The sequence below is a fragment of the Desmodus rotundus genome, chromosome 10 (genome assembly GCF_022682495.2).
Source record: "Desmodus rotundus isolate HL8 chromosome 10, HLdesRot8A.1, whole genome shotgun sequence".
NCBI classification, from domain to species: Eukaryota; Metazoa; Chordata; class Mammalia; order Chiroptera; family Phyllostomidae; genus Desmodus; species Desmodus rotundus.
The window spans coordinates 39,325,822-39,340,554 of record NC_071396.1 but is presented as its reverse complement, the minus strand read 5'-3'; the positions used below and the strand labels follow the sequence as shown (position 1 = coordinate 39,340,554).

General features: G+C 56.3%; 1 protein-coding gene across 2 annotated transcripts in view; it reads left to right on the top strand.

The window, feature by feature from the left end:
- ARHGEF18 (Rho/Rac guanine nucleotide exchange factor 18) overlaps positions 1-14,733 on the top strand; it is a 76,175-nt gene that overhangs the window by 1,183 nt on the left and 60,259 nt on the right. Inside the window, exon 2 of one of the 2 annotated variants that reach the window (XM_045188265.2) lies at positions 11,019-11,146. In XM_045188265.2, the coding sequence (XP_045044200.2) occupies positions 11,132-11,146 (15 nt within the window). In that variant the 5' untranslated portion in view covers positions 11,019-11,131. Of the gene's footprint in view, positions 1-11,018; positions 11,147-14,094; positions 14,603-14,733 lie in introns of those variants that run through there. The other variant, XM_045188263.3, reaches the window with a different exon arrangement.

The following is a 14,733-nucleotide window of genomic DNA, read 5'->3' as shown; positions in this document are numbered from 1 at the left end:
TCCAATGGCACACTCAGGAGGCTGGCCTGGTCTCCTACAGGTACCCCAAGGAGAGAGCCTGACACCAAGCAAGGTCAGGGGAGGGCTATGGTACCGGACAGAGGCAGGCTTTCCACAGGACCCCGAGGCACCCGTGGAATGTCAAGGGTAAACCGGTCCATAGTCTTGGCGGGGCGGGGCCCTCCTCCACTCACCACTGGCTCTCCAGCCCTGACGCTTTGCTGGATGGCTGCCAGCACTCAGCGCTGTGGTTACAGAGGACGGGATGGCTCCGTCAGGCAGATGCAGGTTCTAGTCCTAGCTCCCCCGGCTCGGCACCACCCTGGGCAAGTGACTTCACCACACCGGCCTTCCCTTTGCTCCCCCATCAAAGGGCTGTCACAGACCTGCAAGCAATATCGTGGCCCAGGGCCTGGCACACAGTAGGAACTCAAAAAGCATGATCAGGCTTGCCTGTCCCCTCCCACTCTGTCCTGGTCCCAAAGCCTTGCTTCCCTGAGCAGGTCCTACTCAGGCACCCAGGGTGCAGCCTTAGAAACTTTCTGGGCCACGCCTAAAAAGAACAGTAGCAGTGGGTCTCAAGCTCTACCCAGCAGGCAGGGCGGGCTCTTGAAAGAGGACTAAACAGAGATGACAACCACACCCTTGGGCCTCTCTCTAGTCTGTCTTCCAGTCCCTTGAGGACGGTATTCATGTCAACAAACTGCTTGTGACAAAAAGCACTGCAGTGAGCCTGCCTTGCCCCAGCAGGCTTCCCTGCCTCCCGGGGTCCTGACCCCTCAGCCCCCAGCTGCCCTTGCCTTCCGACTGGGGCGGGGCGGGGGCATGAGGGGGCAGTTCCAATTTTGTCCAGCTTTTAAAGCTGTACACTGGTGCTGGAGACAGCGCTAGGTGTTGGTTCAAATGTGTTTTTATGTCTTTCTACCACAAGCTCACCTGCCATTGATAGAAACAGGTAACCCCGTTCTATTTTTAAAGTAAGGTTTTTCACAAGTCTCCATTGCCAACTGTGCTCACGACTCACTGTGTTTCCCTGGTGCTGGGCTACTGGGTCCCCACCTTTGTGCCATCGGCTTGATGGTGATCCCTCCTGGCTTCTCACTGCCCCGGGTGTCTCTGAAGTTCTGTATCTGCTCTCCACCCAGGGGCCAGGGGGTCCAAGAGGCATTTGTAGCCTGTCCAGGTAAAGGTGTGAGGTGGGAGATGAGGAATTCAAGCATGGAGCCCAGCGCAGGAGGCGATGTTTAAATCCCTGTACGCTGTTCTCTGGATTTCTGTGCATGTGCCAGCTGGTTGTGCATAATCGTGCATCTGCCATGGTCCACAGGGGTCCGTGTAGAGAGTGTGGGAGGTTTTTTTTTTAATATATTTATTGATTATGCTATTACAGTTGTCCCATTCCCCCCCCTCACTCAACTCCATCCTACCCACCCCCTCCCTCCCACATTCCCCCCCTATAGTTCATGTCCATGGGTCATACTTATAAGTTCTTTGGCTTCTATATTTCTACACTATTCTTACCCTCCCCCTGTCTATTTTCCACCTATCATTTATGCTATTTATTCCCTGTACCTTTCCCCCCTCTCTCCCCCTCCCAATCCCCTATTGATAACCCTCCATGTGATCTCCATTTCTATGGTTCTGTTTCTGTTCTAGTTGTTTACTTAGTTTTCTTTTGTTTTGGTTTTAGGTGTGGTCATTAATAACTGTGAGTTTGCTGTCATTTTTACTGTTCATAGTTTTGATCTTCTTGGTCTTAGATAAATCCCTTGAACATTTCATGTAATAAGGGCTGGGTGATGATGAACTCCTTTAACTTGACCTTATCTGAGAAGCACTTTATCTGCCCTTCCATTCTAAATGATAGCTTTGCTGGACAGATCAATCTTGGATGTAGGTCCTTGCCTTTCATGACTTGGAATACTTCTTGCCAGCCCCTTCTTGCCTGCTAGGTCTCTTTGGAGAAATCAGCTGACAGTCTTATGGGAACTCCTCTGTAGGTAACTGTGTCCTTTTCTCTTGCTGCTTCTAAGATTCTCTCCTTCTGTTTCATCTTGGGGAATGGAATTATGATGTGCCTTGGTGTGTTCCTCCTTGGGTCCAGCTTCTTTGGGACTCTCTGAGCTTCCTGGACTTCCTGGAAGTCTATTTCCTTTGCCAGCCTGGGGAAGTTCTCCTTCATTATTTGTTGAAATAAGTTTTCAATTGTTTGTTCTTCCTCTTCTCCTTCTGGCACCCCTATAATTTGGACGTTGGAACGTTTCAAGATGTCCTGGAGGTTCCTAAGCCTCTCCTCATTTTTCCGAATCCTTGTTTCTTTATTCTTTTCTGGTTGGATGTTTCTTTCTTCCTTCTGGTCCACACCGTTGATTTGAGTCCCAGTTTCCTTCGCATCACTATTGGTTCCCTGTACATTTTCCTTTGTTTCTCTTAGCATAGGCTTCATTTTTTCATCTGGTTTTCGAACAAATTCAACCAATTCTGTGAGCGTCTTGATAACCAGTGTTTTGAACTGTGCATCCGGTAGGTTGGCTATCTCTTCCTCGCTTAGTTGTATTTTTTCTGGAGCTTTGAAGTGTTCTGTCATTTGGGCCTCTTTTTTTTTTTTTTTTGTCTTGGCACTTGTTACTTTAAGGGGCGGAGCCTTAGGTGTTCCCCAGCAGGTAACACTGGTGCTGCGCTGTATATGGGGGAGGGGCTGAGAGGGAGCAATGGCGCCCGCTTCACTCTCCTCCTGATTTCAATCTCACTGCGCTACCCACCATCAAACTGGGCCCCTCTGGTGCTGGTTCCCGAGTGGGTGGGCCTGTGCACACTCCAGGCCCCTGTGGGTCTCTCCAACGACCTCTCCTGTGAGGCTGGGAGTCTCTCCTGCTGCTGTCCCAACCCCCACGGGCGTTTTCAATCAGAGGTTTGAGGCTTTATTTCCCCGAGCTGGAGCCCTGGGTTGTGTGGTCTGCTTCACTCCCCGCCGTTCGTCCTGGTTTATCTGTGCACGAATGTGGGGCCGAGGGGTGCTATCCGCCGCTCTGCCTGCCCCGCTCTCCACCACTCTGAGTCCGGCCCTCTCGGTTTATCTGTGTGAATGTGGGGCCATAGGGTCTGCTAGTGCTCGGACTGCCTGCCCTGTTCATCCCACACTCCGCCAGTCTCGGTCCCGCCATGGCCACGCGAGTCCTCTCCGCCCTGGTGCCTGTCTCCGCTCCTCCTACTGGTCTGGATGACTTTATTTTTTATTTCCTTGGTGTCGGACTTCCCTGCCCTTCGATTATCCCTCAGTTCTGGTTGTGCGAGGAGGCGCAGTGTCTACCTACGCGGCCATCTTGGTTCTCCGAGAGTGTGGGAGTTTTTACATCTGTTTTGGGCCACCTATATATGACAGCTGAGTTATAAGGAAAGTGCAGAGGGGTCACCAGGGCCAGTGGGAAGAGCAGGAAGGGACCGAGGTCAGATCCCTGAGAGCAGAGAGCTTAAAGGTCGCGCAGGAAAAGGAAGCCCACCCGGCAGGGAGGGCAAAGACGCAGCTGCACAGGAAAGGAGGAGCCCCTTGCGCCCAGGGAGGAACCGTGGAGGAGGGCGCCGGCGGTAGGAGGTGCGCAGCAGAGGCGGGGCAGGCCGGGCGGTGCCCGCGGGGTTGAGCCCCAGAGCGAGCGGGAAGACCGGAGGGGCTGGAAGGGGCACCGCGTGGGGCCCCGGATGGATCGCCCTCGCTCCGAGGACGTGGGGAGGAGACTGAGAAGTCGCCAGCCAGCCAGGAATTTTCACACAGCAGTGAAAATGCAAGTCGAGAGGCTGCGACCCCCAGGGGGCAGCACTGGGCCCCACGCGAGACAGGGGCAGCCGCCAGAGGGAGCCGGGCTCCGCGGGGTCCCAGACCACACAGGGAGGCCCCGCCCAGCAGGTGTGGACAGGCCTTCAGACACGCAAAGGGCCACAGAAGTTTGGAAAACCGCCTAGATGATATTACTCGGCCCTGAAAAAGAGAAGAATCTTGCCATTTGCAACAGCGTGGGCGGCCTTCGAGCGTGGCACGCTACATGAAGTGAGCCAGACAGAGAAACAGGTGTGCGCTACGGGACCTCCCCTGTCTGCGGGAGCTACAGTGTTAAAGCCCTCGCAGAAAAGGAGAAGAGGTGCGTGACTGCCGCGGACGGGGAAGTGGGCGAGGGCTACCGCAGGGACGAACTTCCAGCTGGAAGATGAGCACGTCCCGGGATGGACGCGCCGCGCGAGGTGGACGCGGCCGCACTGTGTGCGTGAACGTTGCTGAGAGAGCACACCTTCAGCACAGCCACCCGCGATATGGGTGTCCACGGAACTCCCCGAGGCCATTTCGCCGTGTGCGCGAGCCGGCTGGACCTGTGCCCCTCGCCTCGCGCAGCGCTGTGCGCCCGCTCCGCCGAGAGCGCAGATGCTCGCACACGCAGGCCGGCACGCAGCACTTGCACTCGCACTCAGACCCGAAAGCACACACTCCGCGCGCGGACACAAAATGCGCTGTCCAACACAGAAACCGCGGCACACCTGGACACTCAGACATGCACGCAGGCCAGGCTTGTCTCCTGGGGACCCCAAGTCACCCCTCCTCACATGCTTTCCCTGCCTCCTGGAATGTCTTGTCCAGACCAGGTAGGAGGCCTGTGGGCTGGGGGTGCGGCCCCCCTGCCCCGCCCCAGGCTCCCACAACGCCGCAGCGGGCAGCCCTTTGCACAGGCCCCGCCCCTCTGGCCGGCAGCCTAGTCCTGGCAGGGATTCCCGGCCTGCGCCAGGAGAGCCCTCACACTCTCTCAAGCCTGCCCCATGGCTAACTCAGTGCTCAACCACTCCTGGCCGGCCTTCTCCAAGCTGTGGCTGAAGCGATGGGCCTTCAAGAGAGGTAAGAGGGCAGGCAGCGAGCAGTGGGCACAGGCCACGGGCAGGGTTCCCTGGACAACTTGCCCAGCATCCCACCTTGAGCCTCTCCTTGGCCTGGGGCGTAGACTGCCTGAGCCAGCCCCCAAGTCCAAGTCCCTGTGGGCCCCATGGAGCACCACGGACGTGGGTCCTTCTTGTCCAGGAGGAGACATCTCCCTAGGCTCAGTCGTAGCTTGTCTCAGGAGGTAAATTTGCAGAGGACTCCCTCAGGGCACGTGCTAGCTCCCTGGGGCCCCTGATGCTGTTGCCCCGTGACCGATGACTGCAGGACGGAGACTCGGCAAAAGGGAGGAGGGTTGACATCCCAGGGGTCCGAGGGTGCCTCCCTCGAGCACACAAACTCGTTGGACAGTGCCCCCCCAGGACAGTGGGCTTCAGTTTCCCTCTGGGGGGCTAGAGCGGCCCTTGTATTATATCCCTCCGCCGGGGTGAATTGTTTTGGCAAAAAAAGATGCTTCTTAAATCTCAAGAGGAATTTAGCCCTTGAAGATAAGCAGATGGTGTCCAGGGCCAGGGTGTGTGGTGCACAGTGGGGCAGCCGCTCGCTGTGCCCCCTGCCTTCCCACAGGCACCTCCGTGGCAGGCCAGCCCCTCTCCTCTGCTTCCACAAGTCCCGGCGACCATCACTTGCAAGATCTGAGTATGAATTCAAGGTGGCAGCGAATGTCTCCTTGAGGGGGGAGGGGGGCGGTGGGAAGATTGGTTAGCTCCATCCACAGACTCTCCCTGAGGGCCCACAGTGTGCTGGCGCCTTGCTGGAGGAGACAGCACTATCAAGGGGACCTGAGGGGACGGCTGGGGAGATAAAAGGGCCTCGTGACGTTAGACACAGAGAGCTTGAGAGACTTGTACAAGGTAACACAGCAAAGGCAAGCTAGAGGAGGCAGGATTTTAAACCAGTTCCGTTCCCAGGCCACAGCTTGGTGGTGTGTTCTGGCCAGTGAGCAGAGCTGTGGGTGTGGGCAGCTACAGGCCCTGGGGCAGGTTTCTAAGTCCACCAGTGCATGGCAGTGCTGGAGGATTTAATGCACCTGCTTGCAGATCAGCAAGGTCCTCACGGAGGTCTACCTGCTCCTGGCCACCCAGCCCAGCCAGGCCCACTGCCCAGGGAGGCAGAGGCTGAGACCCATAGGCTGGCAGGTGGGGCAGTGAGAGAGCTGGGAACCCTCAGCGACCCGCACACTGTTTCACAGCTGGTGTTTCTAGGGGAAGAGGCTGCCGGGACCTGAATCCAGGCTGACAGGCAGCTCCTTGGAAAGGATCTCAGGGGGGAGGCGGGAGCAGAGAGTGATTTCCCAACAGCCTCCCTCCAGTCTTTAGCCTTGGGGGGTATAGGAAGAATGTCTTGTTTGTGTCCCTCTTAAACTCTGTGCCTGGCTGTCTGGAATAGCTGGACAGATAGACTGGCCTGACAGGACTTCCAGGAAAATGGTGGGGTTGGATTTAAGGAGGCAGATGAGGTGGGGGCGGGGCTTTGGGACGACTAGGGTAGTTCCCTGGAGCAGGGCTCACTGCCCCTTCCCCTCAGCTGCTCTCATTACCCCTTCTGGCCATGCTTTTTCATTCATTCCCCAAAACATACTGAGTGCATATGTGGTGAGTGCATTCTGTGCCTCGACTTGGCTTCCCTCCTGCCTGGCTTCCCCACCATAGTTTTGACCCATCCCAGCTCCATCTCTCGCCAGTTCATTCCTCAGAGTGCCATCTCCTGGATGGAACTCCTCACTGCCTCTGGTCCTGCCATGTCCCCTGTCCCCCCAACTATCCATCTGTCCATCATTCATCCATCCATCTAACCACCTACCTTCCAACCAACCGGTCCCTGTCCATCTATCCATCTATCCATCCACCTAACTATGCATCCATCCATCCATCTGTTCATCAGTCCACCCATCTAAACATCCATCTGCCTAACCATCCATCCATTCATCTAACATACGTCTACCTGTGCATCCATCCATCTCACCACCCATCCACTCATTCACCAACCAACCATCCAGCTAACTATCCACTCATCCAGCCAGCTAACCAGCTCTCCAACCATCCATTCATCCATCCAACCATCCACTTACCTAACCATCCATCCATCTAACCATTTATTCACCAATCTATCCACTCCCCAGCTCGCCACAGAGTAACCTGCTGTTTATGAGTCATTTGCTTTGAGTGGGAAATACCTAGGTTCACGTCCCAGCTCTGCCTCTTATCCTGCCTCAGCCTGGTGTGACCTTGAGGAAATTAGTGCATCTCTCTGAGCCTCCATCTGCCCTTCTGCAAAGTGTGGACGCAGAGGGCTGCTGGGAGGATGGGAGAATGCAAGTATGTGGCGTGCTCAGCACTGCCCAGGCACATAGTTGACCGATACACCTGAGGTTTTACTACTTGGGGCTTGGAGATGTGCAAGCGGACCAGATATAGAACCTGCCCTTATGGACCTCCCGGTCTGGAGCAGGGGCCAGCAAACCTTTTTTGCAAAGGGCCAGAGAGTAAATATGTTTGGCTGTGAAGATCCCATGGTCTCTGATGCCACTACTGGATGCCCCTGTGGCAGCGTGAAAGCCGCCGTAAAGCGGCTGACTGTGCTGGTGAAACCCAGGTGTGGAGCCACGTTGGGCCCTTGGGACCCCTGGTGTGGAGGGGCGCAAGCCAACCCACCGCACCACAGCCGGAGGCGGAGAAAGGGCGCGGAGCAGTTCAAAGTCCTCTGGCAAAGACTGCCGCAAAGGCCGGAGAGAGCCCTTGGTTGTCAGGTGGGGGGGAGGGCGGTGAGAGTGGTGAGCACAGCACAGAAGATGCAGGAGAGCAGTGAGTCCGGGGCTCTGTGTGTTGGGGGGCGATGAGAGGGCTCCCTCTGACACCCCCGAGGTGCAGTCTGTGACTGAATGGCGGTCTGTGACTGTGATGTGACATCAGGATCGGAGCTGAGTCTGTCGTCAGGGTCCTGCTCAGCCTGTTCCTGGGTCAGAGACTTCCATCAAAAGACTAACTTCATCCCTGACCTTTCACCTTTACCCTTTGGATGCCAAACCTGCCAGGTTGCAGATGCCAGACAGGAGCTTTTGCCTCTGGCCTCTGCAGGCTGTGGAAGGTTCCCCCGCCCCGTTCCCAGCGCAGCGGGTGGCCCAGGCAGCCCCCCCACCCCGAGGGCCCTGGAAGACTGCTCTTTCTTCCCACGCACCCAGCAGCCTCCAGACACCACCTCCACTTCTGGATTTTCTCTTTCCAGCTCGCTTGCTTTGGTCCCACATTTCCCTAAGTCACAGATGCTGCCTCAGCTTCAGGGTGGGGGAGAGGATGCCGGCTTAATGAGGGCAGCAGAACAGAGTCCCTCAGCCAGCCGGCCTGGAGGTAGCTGGGGGGGCGTGAGGGTGGAAGCCGGCATCAGCACCCACTGCGGCAGGCCCAGGACAGAGGGAGCTGTGGCCCTTTGCGGGTGTCCACCCATCATAACTCTGAGAGGCGCCCGGCAAGTTGTTTGGTTACAGCTCCGTGGAGCTGTGACTCACACACCGAGCAAGTCACCCGCATTGTGTGTACAACTCTGTGGCTTCCGTGTGTTCACAGTGTTGTACAGCCATCACAATTTTAGAATGTTTCCATCACCCCCCCAAAAAAAGCTGTAGTCCTTAGCTATCACCCATAACCCTCCATTCCCTCCCCAACCCCAGCCTTGGGCAACCAACCACTGATACACTTTCTTGGACCCGCCTGTTCTAGACATAATGAAATCAGACAATCATATAGCACGCAGTCTTTTGTGTCTGGCTTCTCACTGAGCCTCACATCTTCACAGTTCACCCCCATCATAGGGAGTGTCTGCCTCACTCCTTGTGATGGCCGAGTGATAATAGTCCGTTGTGTGGAAGGACCGTTTGTGGACCATGATTGGTATTTGGCGCCATTTCCACTTTTTGGCTATTAAAAATAATGCTCCTATAACCAGTCGTGTACAAGCCCCGGCTGGTGTGGCTCAGTTGGTTGGAGCATTGTCCCGAACACTCGAGGGTTTGATTCCCGGTCGGGGCTCGTACAAGAGGCAACAAATTAATGTTTCTCTCTCACATCGATGTTTCTCTCCCTCCCTCCCTCCCTTCCCTCTAAAATCAGTGAGCATGTCCTTGGGTAAGAATAAAAATTTATTTTTAAAAAGTGTCACGTACAAGTGTTGGGGTAGACGTTTTTATTTCTCATGGGTAGAGAACTAGGATTGAAATGGGAATGGTTGGATCTCATGCCAACACGGTTTAGAGGAACTGCCAAAATGTTTCCCAATCTCCTTGTTTTTCTGTATTGGGGGGTTGCACACGCACATGTGTGTGTGTGTGTGTGTAACCCCCCTTCGTTCATTTATTTATCGAATGTGTTTTTTTCTGCCTTGGTTATTTCCTGCTGGTTTTGCTCCCTCCCAAAGGCCCCAGCAATTTTGTGCTCATAATCTTGCATTCTTTCTCGTAAAGGAGGCCACCCCGATTGTATGAGCTCCAGCCCCCGGACTTGGGGCAACGTGTGTAGGTGTGCAGCTAGGAGGACAGGGCACCAGAGTGTGCACAGACACATGCCCGTGCTGTCCGCTCCTCCGCCCCGCACAAGGCCCCCGGCCGGCAGCAGTGGTGATGGGCAGGGTGGCCACACCACGGGTCACCCAAGCCAGACCCTTTGGAGAATGAAAGGGGCCCTGTTAGTAATTACTTTGGCTAAGTAGCATTACCTCGGACGGTCCCCAGAAAACCAGGTCATCCAGCCACGGTTCCCATAGAGGACACAAGGTATGGAGTAAATGGGGACCTAACCTGGCACTTTCTGAAGGCACCCACCATTCCACCCCGTCGCCACTCTCCCCACCTGGGGCAGCTACTGCACCGACTGCGGAGGTACTGGGCAGTCCCTCCAGGTGTCCCCCGCTGGTCTGCTCTCCTCCACCTTGGCCACCTGCTCAAGCCTCCTCTCCAGGCACTGTCCCCCACCTCCATGGTTTGAGCAGGGCCCAGGATGTCTCTGGGGGGATGAGGGAGGGAAGGGAGTCCAGATGTCGAGGCAATGAGGTAAAATACACACGAGAGAGGCACCGCAGGTGGAGGGGGACGGGAAGCTTCTGGAGGGCGCGGGGTGAGGCCTTCATGCAGGCAGCCTTGAGCGGGCACGGAGTTCTCAGGTGGCGAGTCCTGCAGGAGCAGGGACAGGCACAGGAGGAAGACCCTGGTGGCCGTCAGAGGCTAAGCAAGGTGTTCAACCTCCTGCCAGCAGGCGGTGGGGAGCCTCTGTGGGTGCCCTGACAGGCAGGGGAGAGGTGCTGTAGCTGCAGGGTAGGGAGCAGGAGAAAGAGGGGGACACACGCTTGTCCCACAGCTAGGGAGGGGCTCAGTCCGGAACTCGAGATCAAGCCAGAGCTTCCTCCTGACCTTGGCGGCAAGAAAGGTGGCCCGGCTGGCCAAGCACCTCAGTATTATGCCTGACACCCCCGGGGTCCCTGCTTCCTTACCGAAACCCTGACAGGTGGGCACTGTCACACCTGCCTTCCAGATGAGGAAACTAAGGCTCTAGGAGGTGCCTTCCCCAAAGGTGTGCACCACTAGTGGCAGAACCAGGAAGGGACATAGTCTGATCGGCCCCCAAAGCCTGGTTTTCTCCTCTCTCCCACGCCACCCAGAAGCTTCTGGAGCTCAAAGGCTCAAGAGGAGACCAGAGGCAGCCTGAAGTCCCCCCAGACGTGGGGTGGGCACTTCGTTTGGTCTTAGGGACCCAGTCCATCCAAATGAGGGCTTTTTGCTGGAGCGGGCGTGACACCTTGACTTCATTTCACGAACCCGCGGGGACCCGCAGGAGACAGCTGCTGGAAGTGCTGTGCTGGGGAGGGTTCCAAGGGCGCAGATGGTTCAGCAGGAAAGAAAGACCCCCGTGACCGCAGAGAACGCCGGCCACAGGCTCAGGACAAGGAAATGGCAGCATGGGTGTTGGCTTAAGGATCCCTGAGACCGCTCTTCCTTGCCACCTCATTTTACCCATGCGGAAACTGGGGCCCATGGAGAGCCAAGGCAGGTGCAGAACACAGGGCTCCTCGGGCCTCCCAGCCCAGCCCTGGCACCTTGTCCCTCCTTTCTCCACAGGCTCTGAGTCCAAGCCCTGCGTCCAGCCCTTTGACCCTGGGCCTGCGGCCTTGGACACCAAGAGCAGCAGCGGTGGATCCTGGAGGCCTGGGTGCCTGGACTTCTCCTCCACCATGGGAGACACACAGGCAGGTGTCTGACGTCTGTGACAGGCGGGAGAAACGGCACCCGTACCAGCAAGTACCCCTCGCTTAGCACCTGCACGTCCCCGGGCACTCGGTGCACAGTATCTCCGGGGTACCTCCCTGGAACTTGGCAAATTAGTCATTATCCCACGTTCGAGATGGGGAAACTGGAATCATTGCTGGAACGAGGATGGGGAGGGAGGGAGGGGTGGGATGGAGGAAGGGTGGGCAGAGGGATGGATGCGTGGATGGGCAGATGGAAGAAAGGAACCTTGAAGAACGGGTGGGTGGGTGGGTGGATGGGAGGGTGGAAGGGTGGCTGGACGGGTGAGCGGGCATGCAGGCAGTTGGATGTCCGGGGAAGGAAAAGCCCCCGCAGGAGCTCCAAGCTGGCACAGCCCCGCAGAGCGGTCTCAGGCCAGCCTGAGGTGGCCAAGCCGTTACCCGCCACATCAACCCGCTGTGCCCTGCTGGCACTCCAGGAAAGGGTGCGACTTCCCAGAAGAGGGCCAACGGCTGGCAGCCTCTGCTGCCAACCCACCAACATCTGGGGCAGCACATCCTCCCTGAAGTGGGGTCTGGGTGGCATTTTGCCCGGCCCGCCACTCTAGGTGAGGGCACTCTGCACGTCCAGCCCTGTCATTTTACATAAGAGGACACCGAAGCCCAGGCAGGGAGTGGGTAGGCCCAGGTGTCAGGGGTGATCCAGGTTAAACAAAGGTAGGACCAAGATGCAAATTGAGCTGCATCCGCCCAGGGTTCTGGAGCGCTGGAGGAGGAGCGTGGGCTGCAGGCAGTTGGGCCAAGGAGATGGGGATGGAGACACTGTGCCCAGGAGCAGTGAGCACGCAGAGTGTGCGGCGAGGCTCTACCCCCAACTCCTCCCAGGGAACCTCTCCACCTGCGTCCCAGCCACTGTCCACTTGATCGCCAGAGCCGGAGGCGAGGGAAGTCACTGTCCTTGTCCCCTCCTTCTCCATCTGTCCTGGAGCCGTGAACATGTGAATGCGGCACCTGCACAGCCCCAGGTCTGCCCGCATCTCTGCCCCTCCTCCACAGCACCAGTGAAGGCCTCCCTGACCACTCTCCCCAGCGACTGGCACAGACGCCCCCACTGCCCGACCTGGTCTCTGTCTCACCCCGGCCAAACCCATCTTGCATCGTCTTTCCAAAGGCAAATCGCAGCCCCGTAGCCTCGCTACCACCACTGCTTAAAGCGTAAAGATTGAGTCCTTACTTGGCTACCAGGACTGCTGCTCCGGCCCCTTCCCCCCCAACCCCCCCTCCAGCTGCCGGGAGCTCTCCTGTCAATTGTTGGAAGATACTGTGAGCTCGCAAGCCTGTGGGCTTCTGAACGTCCTGTTCTTTTGTTGCCCGAAATGCCCTCACCTGCAGCCTCTGCCTGGCCAACTCCTGCTCATTGCCCAGGGCTTCGCTCCCAGTCACTTCCTCTAGGAAGCCGACCTTGATTGATTGATCTTTAACATTTAGTAGGACTCTTTAAATTCTATGAACTGGCAAGATGTAGATCATTTAAAAATGTATGAAGTTTGAGCAACACGGCCAGTTAAAGAGATAATTTGCATGTCATGTGGAGACTTTTATGTGGTTGGAACTAGGTGGGGGGGTTTGGTTTGGTTTTGGCTATGAAAGCTGTCTCCAAGGATTGTTTAACTTTTCCTAGTTAAGTTGTACTTAGTAGGTCTTCACACCAATGAGTGCCTTGGGCTTTGTACTTTTGTTTTATTCTTTGGTTTTTAGAGAAAGACAGAAAGAGAGAAACATCAATTTGTTGCTCCACCTACCCATGCACTCATGGGCTGGTTCTTGTGTGCTCCCTGGTGGGGGCTTGCCCCCACAACCTTGGCTCTTCGGGATAATGCTCTAAACGACAGAGCTGAAAAAGGGCTTTTTCTAAGTAAAATTCCAGTCCAGAATTCCTGTTCTTCCAGACAGAGTCCGCTGGCCCCCTTCAGTTTTCCCCAGCCTGCTTCCCAGCATGAGCCATTGTGGTTGATTGTAAGTGCTGGGTTTAGTCGCTGGTCTTCCCCAGGCAGCTCCGGGCAGTGTGGGGCCGCCTGTGTGGTCTGTCTGACACAGTCGTCCCCTTGCCCAGAGGCAGGGCCCTGGCTCCCAACGGAGCACTTGCAGTGTGCAGACCTCACCCCTGCTGCCTGCAGAGCCATCTGACCAGAAGGCAGCATTACTCCCACTGTAGAAATGAGAAAACTGAGGTTCACAGGAACTTGCCCGTGGGGATGCTGAGCTAATAAAGCCATACCAGGACTGCAAACGTTGACTAAGGGCTTTCTACCAGCATGCTATCCAAGAACCATCTGTCCTGGTATTTATTTGCTATTTTGTTTGAAACCACTTCCCTTTTGGACATGCTGAGATGGAACGAGGGAAACAAATATGCACAAAGTAGCTTTGGTAGACTACTTTTCCCTAATAGAAAACCAGATAAACAACTGTTTACATTGTCAGAGAAAGTTTTGTCCACGCACTATTTAAACCTGCACACAGTAAGCCCATCTGCAAAGGGGGGATTCCTGGGACATCCGGCCTCTGGGCCTGAGTGGGAAGTCCATCCCCCAAGGCCCCCCAGGGTCCAGGGAGCAGGAGCTTGGTTTGACTGCATCCTCCCCGGGGTGCCAGTTACCAGGTGTAGTCAAGTGCCTGGGAGGCTCTAGTTGGGCCAGCTCCCACTTTGTCTCACCCAGAAAGTGATGGAGGAAAAGGTCTAAGCCCCCTGCCTCTTCTATCAGTGACCTGCTGCAGGGAGCTGGCAGCCTGTGCGCCCAACCCCCGCCACCCCCAGCTCTGGCCAGGTTCCCACTTCTGCCTCCTGTGAGGGACACCAGATGCGGGAGAGGGAGGGGGTCCCAGCCCAGACCAAGAGGCTGCTGTCCTAACCTGTTTATGTGTATAGAGGATGAAAACCAGAGACTGAAGGGGGCCTTCCAGGCAGTGGCAGAGGAGACAGGAGAGCACTGGAAGCTGTGCAGGCACCAGGGGTGGCGTGCCGGAGGGCCAGGCCGTGCTGGGCCAGCCGGGGTCTGAGGTGGGCCCGAGGTATGGGTGTTTTGTCAGAGACTAAAGGAAGGACCCTGGTGTGTAAAGGACAGAGCGCAGAAGTGCAGGCAGAGAAGGCGCAGCCAGGGAGGTGGGAGGGACACAGGACGGCGGGCGCAGAGGGGAGGTTCCAGAGGAAGGGAGGCTGCAACAACAGCATGGCCGCAAACACACGGTTACCGTGTGACCCAGCAATTCCGCTTCCGAGTGTCCACCCCCAAGTGCTGAGAGCAGGGACTCGGAGAGATGTCGGCACACCCGTGTTCACAGCGGCATTATCCACGAAAGCCAAAACCCAAGTGTCCGTCCGCGCGGGATGGGGAAACACAGCGTGCTTTGTCCGCGTCCGCGTCCACAAAGTGTGGTCCATCCATACGATGGAAGGTTAGTCAGCCTTAAAAAGGAATGGAATTCGGATGCTCACTAGAATACGGATAAGCCTTCTGTAAACCTATAAATGGCAATATATATATATATATATATATATATATGTATATATATATATATATATTTTT